The sequence below is a fragment of the Amblyraja radiata genome, chromosome 39, assembly GCF_010909765.2.
Source record: "Amblyraja radiata isolate CabotCenter1 chromosome 39, sAmbRad1.1.pri, whole genome shotgun sequence".
In the NCBI taxonomy this organism is placed as follows: Eukaryota; Metazoa; Chordata; class Chondrichthyes; order Rajiformes; family Rajidae; genus Amblyraja; species Amblyraja radiata.
The window spans coordinates 3,249,834-3,259,716 of record NC_045994.1 but is presented as its reverse complement, the minus strand read 5'-3'; the positions used below and the strand labels follow the sequence as shown (position 1 = coordinate 3,259,716).

Genomic DNA, 9,883 nt, shown 5'->3' with positions numbered 1-9,883 from the left:
CGTCCCTGGTTAGAAGCCGACCGGGATCTCCAGGCCGCAGGAGCTTCGATCGCCCCGATCGCGGGAGCTTCGACCGCCGGCTGGGGGAGATTCGATCGCCCCGACTGCAGATGGTTTGACTGCCCAGACCACGGGAGAATAAGGAGGAAGAAGACTGGATTTTATTGCTTCCATCACAGTGAGGAATGTGGGGATGTTTGTGTTAACTTTTATGTAGGTTAGTTTAGAGATACAGCGCGGAAACAGGCCCTTCGGCCCACCGGGTCCACGCTGACCTGCGATCCCTGCACATTAACACTATCCTACACACACTAGGGACAATTTTTACATTTACCAAGCCAATTAACCTACAAACCTGTAGGTCTTTGGAGTGTGGGAGGAAACCGAAGATCTCAGATAAAACCCATGCAGGTCACGGGGAGAACGTACAAACGCCGTACAGACAGCACCTGTAGTCGGGATCGAACCTGGGTCTCCGGCGCTACATTCGCTGTGAGGCAGCAACTCTACCGCTGTGCCACCGTGACCGCCATGTGTCTTGTTGCTTTTTTCAGTATGGCTGTATGGAATTCAAATATCACTGTACTTTAATAGGTACACGTGACAATAAAAGACCTTTGAGATCACATTACGGCAAGGCAGGAAGCATTATTTATATTTCAAAATAAAATAGAAATAAAATTGTTATATTTTAAAAGTTAAAAAAATAAATGTCAGCAGAATGGCTGCAGATAGTCATACATACAGCATGGGAATAGGCCCTTCAGCCCAACTAGTCCATGCCGCCCTGTCTAAGCTAGTCCCATTTACTGGCATTTGCCCTATATCATTCTAAACCATGTTCCTGTCCAAATGTATTTTACATGTTGATGAACCACATTTCCCAGGGAATTAAGACATTGCCTGGGTGAACATTGGCCTTTCCATATACATTCTCTGTGATTCACTCAATAAACAACTTAATGAGAAAACATCTATCCTTTAACAGATTGCCTGCAATCTAGGGGATTGAATGAACTGCTTGGTTCTTCATAGGTTCATACACTATCGGATATGTAACTGTGAGTGAGTGTTTGCATTCCTTGGCAAGGGAAGCAAGCAAAGAATGTCACTGTGACTTGTCACACGGCACAGCAAAGTTTTCAATTCAATAACATTTTGTAAAACTGTTTGTGGTTGATTAAACAATCAAACAGTTGAGGAATAACAAGGATGTATATAAGATATTGGGGCTTAAAGACATAGACAATAGGTGCAGGAGTAGGCCATTTGGCCCTTCGAGCCAGCACCGCCATTCAATGTGATCATGGCTGATCATCCCCAATCAGTACCCCGTTCCTGCCTTCTCCCCATATCCCCTGATTCCGCTATTTTTAAGAGCCCTATCTAGCTCTCTCTTGAAAGCATCCAGAGAACCTACCTCCACCGCCCTCTGAGGCAGAGAATTCCACAGACTCACCACTCTCTGTGAGAAAAAGTATTTCCTCGTCTCCGTTCTAAATGGCTTATCCCTTATTCTTAAACTGTGGCCCCTGGTTTTGGACTCCCCCAACATCGGGAACATGTTTCCTGCCTCTAGCGTGTCCAAGCCCTTAACAATCTTATATGTTTCAATGAGATTCCCTCTCATCCTTCTAAACTCTTAAAAAATGAATGACTCATCCCATAGATTCTCTTGAACTTGCACAACAGTGTTGGCTGATGGTCAATCTATAATGTTCACCAGTTTTGCAAACGATCTTCCTGGCATTTTCATTTTCTTAGCCCCTTCCAAATAGCTAGGGATAATGTATTCATTGGCATGCAACATCAGCATCATGGGGGAATGGCTATCTAGTGAGAAGCTCAGCAGAGGGGAATATAAAGTTGGAAACACACATTCATCCGCATCTTCATCTATTCCATAATCATAATTCCCTCCATACGACGGCGTTGGAATATCTGACGATTCCGTAGGTTTTCCTGTAAAGGGAATAAAAGTAAGAGTTGAGTCTGTTATGTCCATCAATAGAATGATCCCATGAATAAGATATTGGCCCCCACATAAATCAGATAATTGAAGTAAAATAAAGGTCTTAGAGAAGGAAGGAGAATGGGGTTAGGAGGAAGAGATAGATCAGCCATGATTGAACGGCGGAGGAGACTTGATGGGCCGAATGGCCTAATTCTACTCCTATCACTTATGATCTTATGAAAACATAGCTGATATAGGATTTAGACAAAAATGCTGGAGAAATTCAGCGGGTGAGGCAGCATCTCTGGAGATAAGGTATGAGACCCGAAGTTGAAGTCTCGACTGGAAATGTCACCCATTCCTTCTCTCCAGAGATGCTGCTGAGTTACTCCAGCATTTTGTGTCTATCTTATTACTTTCCCTTTCTATGGACAACTCGAGGTGTTAACCATGAAGTGAAGGGAAGCGGAGGAGACTCTGCTCTGGGCTATGTGGCAATGGAGCCACACAAGTTACATGCAACCCTGATAGACTGTGGTGCCTGTTTCAATCAGAGAGACACCATGTCCCATGTCTTACCGTTACTCTCAGAACAGTTCTGCTACAAGCAAGAGGGATGTTGCCATGAACCTACCCGTCTTCTCCTCCCCGATCATTTCCTTTGTCACATTGTAGTATGCTTTAACAATGGGTGGTGTGAATGCATTGCTGGGGGATTCGGTGGGATTCAGGTCCTGGTTAGCTGGAAACAAAACAAACAGCCTTCAGTTTTTTATCAACGCATTCTGCCTTGAAAGTTACTTTGCCCTTGAAATATCAAAACAATTTAGTTACAGAAACCTACCCTCCCGGTAAACACCAGCATCCCAGTTCAGAATCTGCATTTTTATTTGTTACCAGGTAACTGAGCCAACCTCCCAACCTCCCAACAACTAGAGAGGAGTCGTGAGCTACTATCTACCTCCTTCGAGAAACCTCGGACTATCTTTGATCGGACTTTATCGTGCACAAAATCGGGGCGGAAATCCCGGAGGGGCCAGGGGGGACACGTCTCTTCCCCCCCCATTTTTTGTAATACAGATTTTAAAACTCGGTGACATCTCCGCTTTCCCCGAGACAGTGGAGGTGGGAGTGCTGATCGAGGGCGCCGATTGGACGAGAGAGACATCGGTCAGCAGGCAATGGGGGCGGGACATGATGATTCAGCGCGATCATTGGAGGAGGGAGTTGTTGGCCGGAGGCGGAAGTAGGGGGGTGGGACTGAGGATAGAGCGCGGTGGACTTACGGGAAATATGGCCCGGGTTTACAGCCAGCGTGGAGAAGCAGCACTAGCTCCACGACTCCAGGCTGGAGTCCCGTCAGTCCAGGCAGGGCTGTAGGTTAACCCGGCGAGACAGGCAGAGTTGAGCTGCGTTTAGCGCTGGATTGAGCTTCCGAAGCCTCACGTGTGTGTGTGAGTGAGTGTGCGCATGCGCGCGCGCCTGCCAATAAATTGTGTCCCCCCTGTCCCCCTCATATTTTGAAAGCAATTTCCGTGCCTGCTAAACAATATTCACGCTATTCCCTTTATCATGTATCTGTACACTGTGGACGGCTCGATTATAGTCATGTATTGTCTTTCTGCTGATGGTTAGCATGCAACGAAAGCTTTTCACTGTACCCAGTACACATACAGTACAGATACTGTACCCAGTACAGATACTGTGCCTCAGTACACGTGACAATAAACTAAACTAATAGCTCACGGCTTTTAGTGGTGTATAACTGGCTCATCTGTTTCCTTCACACCATGAGTCTCCCATGGTTCCTCCTTGCCCGATGGAAACTCAGCTTCAGGTCTATGTGTCTGGTTACAACATCTGCATTGAATTGTATTTTTTTTATAGATTATATATATATGAATAACCAAAGGATTACACAGACAGAGTTGAAGCTTGTTCCAACTAAAGCCCAACGCTGGGAAATGTAGACGTTCTGGTTTTACAGACTTTAACAGCCCTCTTACAGTCCTTTTGTCCATAACTCAGAAAATACAGAAACATCACTCTCAATATGGTAATCGGACTTCCAAGGCATTGTATTTCAAAAGCTGGTGGACATAAATAATCAAAAAAAGACACAAAAATCCCTAAAGACTGAGACATTACTCCTGTGGATTTTATTTCTACATTTGGCAACATCTCTAGAGAGAAGGAATGTGTGTTGTTTTGCGTTGATATCTTTCTTCATCCTGTCTGAAGAAGGGTCTCGACCCGAAACGTCACCCATTCCTTCCCTCCAGAGATGCTGCCTGTCCTGCTGAGTTACTCCAGCATTTTGTTTACAAACCAAGCAATAACAAGTGATTCATAGAAGAGACCTCAGTTGTGTTTTAGTCAGGGAGGGCAGCAGCTGGTCTTGACAGAAGCCTAGGACTGAACAGTTCGCCTGTACTGGCAGTCTGAGGACCGTTGCTGGATATATACTGAAACTATCTTACTCAATTTCTATCCACATCATAAAATCAGGCCATTCGGCCCAACAGGCCCTTCCAGGCACTGTTGACCCTCATGGGGTCTCTTCCAACCCTTCCTTATCTAACCCTATGAACAAATACCTTCCTTCATAAGAACGTAAGAGGGAGAAGTAGGAGTGGGATGTTCAAAAGTGGCGCCACCTGATGGTTAGGCCACTTACTGAGCGAACCCTCGGCACTTAGGCTGGCAGCATCACGTGACTGTGTTTGGCGGGAAGGAGTCGTCATGTGGATAAGGGGTGTGGCCCTGGTATATATTGAGGGGGGGAAAAAACCCTCCCCAGTCGCATGTATGCTGTTCTCTGTGTTGCCTTAACAAAGATGACTTTGATTCACAACACGTGGCTCCCTAATACCTTGTCATTCTCTATCAGCCTGATCATGGCTAATCCTTTACATCAGAGTCATTCCTGCACTAACCCATATCCCTTGGTGCCCAGTACCATCACATACTCGAAGGGCCAAATGGCCTCCTCCTGCACCTATTTTCTACATGCATCATCTCCTTGAATGAATCTTTGCTTATACCACAAGCATTCCCCATAATAGTGAAGGTAGACAAAATTGCTGGAGAAACTCAGCGGGTGCGGCAACATCTATGGAGCGAAGGAAATAGGCAACGTTTCGGGCCGAAACGTTGCTTATTTCCTTCGCTCCATAGATGCTGCCGCACCCGCTGAGTTTCTCCAGCAATTTTGTCTACCTTCGATTTTCCAGCATCTGCAGTTCCTTCTTGAACCCCATAATAGTGAGCTTAATAACCAGGTAAAGAACCTTCTCCTGAATATTCCTTTTGGATTTATTAGTGACGACTTTGTAACAATAGAGTCTAATTCTGGTCTAACAGTATGTGGTCCCCTTTTCATGCCTGTCATGTGACACCCCTCTGTAACCATCAGGTCTTCAATCCACCTGGAGTTTAGAAGGATGAGACGGGATCTCATTGAAACATATAAGATTGTTAAGGGCTTGGACACGCTAGAGGCAGGAAACATGTTCCCGATGTTGGGGGAGCCCAGAACCAGGGGCCACAGTTTAAGAATAAGGAGTAAGCCATTTAGAACGGAGACGAGGAAACACTTTTTCTCACAGAGAGTGGTGAGTCTGTGGAATTCTCTGCCTCAGAGGATGGTGGAGGCAGGTTCGCTGGATGCTTTCAAGAGAGAGCTCGATAGGGCTCTTAAAAATAGCGGAGTCAGGGGATATGGGGAGAAGGCAGGAACGGGGCACTGATTGGGGATGATCAGCCATAATCACATTGAATGGCGGCGCTGGCTCGAAGGGCCAAATGGCCTACTCCTGCACCTATTGTCTATTGTCTATTATCACATATCACTTTTCGAATTGAAATTGGCACAACCTGTTTCATATTTCCTGATAGATATTAGTTATGGTATAATTCTAAAAACTCTGATGCACTTTGTTAGCCTTTTGCTTTATGCTGGAGAACAGGACATAGAGGATCTGTAACGTCGGTTACCGAGTAGCCACCTCCACTAATAGGTATCATGTCTCCTTTGATTACTGCAACGTTGAATATACTCACATTTGTCCAAGCCTCTGAGAATTTCCTCATGAATTCCCCTGGAGGGGTCAGTTGGTTTTTCTGCTCAGCAAAGTAATGAAAAATTAAAGATTAATGCATAACTTGCACACATCTTAAGATTTAAATTGACACATACATTTGAAAGACCCGGCATTTACCTACGTGGAAAGCTTAACAGGGTTTTGCGGTGAAAGGATGTCTAAATACTAATCCTCACGGCCTGATCCTACACCTGATCCAAGTGTCTATTCTCCCAAGCAGTAGTGTGCTTTGAATGTAAATAGCATTTACAAATCTGAGATTGGAAGCATTAAAATAAATGCAGGTAGACAAAAGTGCTGGAGAAACTCAGCGGGTGCGGCAGCATCTATGGAGCGAAGGAAATAGGCAACGTTTCGGGCCGAAACGTTGCCTATTTCCTTCGCTCCATAGATGCTGCCGCACCCGCTGAGTTTCTCCAGCACTTTTGTCTACCTTCGATTTTCCAGCATCTGCAGTTCCTTCGTAAACAAATCAATGCAGGTGATCCCTAGACATGAGGAAGAGAGAGATAGAGTGGGATCCTTTGCCTGAAACTTCCTTTATCTTTCTTCTAGAAACATAGAAACATTGTATGTCATTCGGCCCTTCGAGCCAGCACCGCCATTCAATATGATCATGGCTGATCATCTAGAATCAGTACCCCATTCCTGCTTTCTCCCCATATCCCTTGATTCCGTTAGCCCTAAGAGCTGCATCTAACTCTCTCTTGAAAACATCCATTGAATTGGCCTCCATTGCCTTCTGTGGCAGAGATTTCCACAGATTCACAACTCTCTGGGTGAAAAAGTTTTTCCTCATCTCAGTCCTAAATGGCCGACCCCTTATTCTTAAACTGTGTGTCCCCTGGTTCTGGACTCCCCCAACATCAGGACCATTTTTCCTGCATCTAGCCTATCCAATCATTTAAGAATTTTATATGTTTCTATAAGATTTCCTCTCATCCTTCTAAATTTCAGTGAATATAATCCCAGTTGATCCATTCTATTGACAGGCTGACGTGTCAAAACATATTTCTATTGTAGAAACAACGAACTGCAGATGCTGCTTTACGAAAGAAGACACAGATTGCTGGGGTAACTTAGCGGATCAGACAGCATCTCTCTGTGCAACCACTTTTCATCCCTCTCACAATGTGTCTCCCCACAAAGCTAGGTGGGGAGACATGTTGTGAGTGGTTGCACAGAGATATAAAAAGACACAAGCTGCTGGAATAACTCAGCAGGTGAGGCAGCATCTCTAGACAACACGAGTCAGTGCCATCATGGGTCAGGATGATGTTGGGGGTTGGTGGAGGGCAGAAAAACTGGGCCATGACAAGTGGTAGATGGATACAGGTGAGGGGCAGTTGGGATAGGCAGATGGTTGGGCAAAGACCAGAGATGGCAACCCTAAAGGTGTGAGAGATAAGGATGTGTTTGCCCATTGATCCTGCATGCAAAGATCATGCCCCATTTCCACCAGCCTGTGCCTTCTGCACCCAGCTAAGGTAGGCTTGGCAGGCCTGAAAGGCTTCATCTGTGTTAGAGAGGCCTTGGAATGTTACACCAAAGATGCCTCGCTCTGTTTATATTGAGCCACTCCTGGGGCTTTGTACGTGCAATGAATACTCTCACGAACTTCAGTAGGTGTACGGTGGAGAGTGTATTGACTGGTTGTAAACCGGCCTGGTTCGGCAACTCGAATGCACACTTACAAAGAGTAATGGACTGCCTGGTCCATCCCGGCTACTGACCTGCCCACCTTCAGAGGGGTGTATAGGAGGCACTGCCTCAAATGGACAGCAACATCATCAAAGATGCAGGTGAGGGGCATATGGAATAGGCAGATGGTTAGGCAAAGTCCAGAGATGAAAGCCCTAAAGATGTGAGATAAGGAGAGAAGAGTTGCAAATTGTGAAGTCAGAGGAAGGAATGTAGGTGGAAGGGGAGGGGGGGGAAATGGGTGCGAGTCCAGGTTGGGCACAGGGTTGAGACGGGGGGGGGGGGGGAGAAGGAGTTAGTAATTTACCCAAAATTGGAGAATTAAATGAAAAACGCTGCTCCTCTCCTCTCTTGCACGGAGATATACTTTGGTGAACTCAAGAGGACAGGAGCCCAGTGCAAGAAATATAATGAGGAGAAATGAGAAGTCAACAACTTGGTTAGGAAGAAGGTAAATCTGAATTATTTGGTAATAAAACAAATCTCATTACTGCTCTTTGCCCATAGGCCTGAAATTATTAGACTTTACTTTAGACTTTAGAGATACAGCGTGGAAACAGACCCTTCGGCCCACTGAGTCCGCGCTGACCAGCGATTCCTGTACACTAGCACTATCCCACACCCACGAGGGCAAATTTACAATTTTACTGAAGCCAGTTAACCTACAAACTTGCATGTCTTTTGAGTGTGGGAGGAAACCGGAGCACCCAGAGAAAACCGACGTGGTCACAGGGAGAACGTACAAACTGGTTTTGTGGCTTGGTTTGACAACATGAGCGCTTTGGAGCAGAAAAGACTACAAAAAGTAGTAAACACTGCCCAGTCCATCATCGGCTCTGACCTTCCTTCCATCGAGGGGATCTATCGCAGTCGATGCCTCAAAAAGACTGGCAGTATCATCAAGGACCCGCACCATCCTGGCCACACACTCATCTCCCCATTACCTTCAGGTAGAAGGTACAGGAGCCTGAAGACTGCAACGTCCAGGGTCATGAATAGCTACTTCCCCACAGCCATCAGGCTATTGAACTCGGCTCGGACAAAACTCTGAACATTAATAGCCCATTATCTGTTTATTTGCACTTTATCAGTTTATTTATTCATGTGTGTATATATTTATACAATGGTATATGGACACACTGATCTGTTCTGTAGTCATGCCTACTATGTTCTGTTGTGCTGAAGCAAAGCAAGAATTTCATTGTCCTATCAAGGACACATGACAATAAACGCACTTGAATCTTGAATCTTGAACTCCGTACAGGCAACACCCGTAGTCAGGATGGAACTCGGGTCTCCGGCGCTGTATGGCAGCAACTCTACCGCTGCACCACCGTGGCGTCCCATTCGCTATACCTCCAAAACTATTGACCTTTTGTAGGCACTGCTTTTGATTTGGTACTCGGGGGAATCAAGGTGCCGAATGTTCACAAACATTCACGAAATTCATAAAAAACAGTGTACAGCAAATAGTTAAGAAAGAAAACAGTGGTGTGGATGTTGCTGCTAGATGCCAGAGTGCTTGGGACTTGGCGTGTAGCTGTAGCCTCAGCGCCTGGTACATTCCATCGCTGTTTATAAAGTCCGGTGGTGGAGAAATGAATCACTGAGACAGGGAACAGATAAGCTCCCTATCTGTCTTTGCAATTCCTTGCCAAGTGGAGGAGGCACATCTGGGTAGATAATCATGACTAGCCACAGAAGCATTTCACTTGGTGGTTTAGACTTGGTTAATAATCTCCCCCTTCGACCAGTCGCTGGACGATATGGTTTGAACTACTCGCTTATTCATTCTTTTCTTTTGGAGTGCAACCTTGTTAATGGTTTCTCCACTCCAGCGTGGTCCTTGGTGCATGTTCACTTCAGGGTTTCCCTCTTGCTGCTATGAATTCTCTCCCCTGAGGATGGTTTTGCAGCGACGTTCGTTCATCGCTTCCCACCTTCCTCGACTGACCATTTCCCCCCCAGTGTTTGTCGAGGACCTCCCTGTTTGAAGAAAGGTCTCGAGCCGAAGCGTCACCCATTCCTTCTCTCCAGAGATGCTGCCTGTCCCGCTGAGTTACTCCAGCATTTTGTGTCGATTCCTGTTTCACATCTGTTTGCCCATTGATCCAGCATGCCAGGA

General features: G+C 45.9%; 1 protein-coding gene across 1 annotated transcript in view; it reads right to left on the bottom strand.

The window, feature by feature from the left end:
* Positions 1-9,883, bottom strand: part of LOC116967400 (inactive carboxypeptidase-like protein X2) — a 90,306-nt gene that overhangs the window by 67,990 nt on the left and 12,433 nt on the right. The window contains exons 3-5 of the mRNA XM_033013920.1: positions 6,017-6,076; positions 2,589-2,696; positions 1,879-1,962 (exon numbers count right to left, since the gene is read on the bottom strand). Coding sequence (XP_032869811.1) covers positions 1,879-1,962; positions 2,589-2,696; positions 6,017-6,076 — 252 coding nt within the window. The remainder of the gene's footprint in view (positions 1-1,878; positions 1,963-2,588; positions 2,697-6,016; positions 6,077-9,883) is intronic.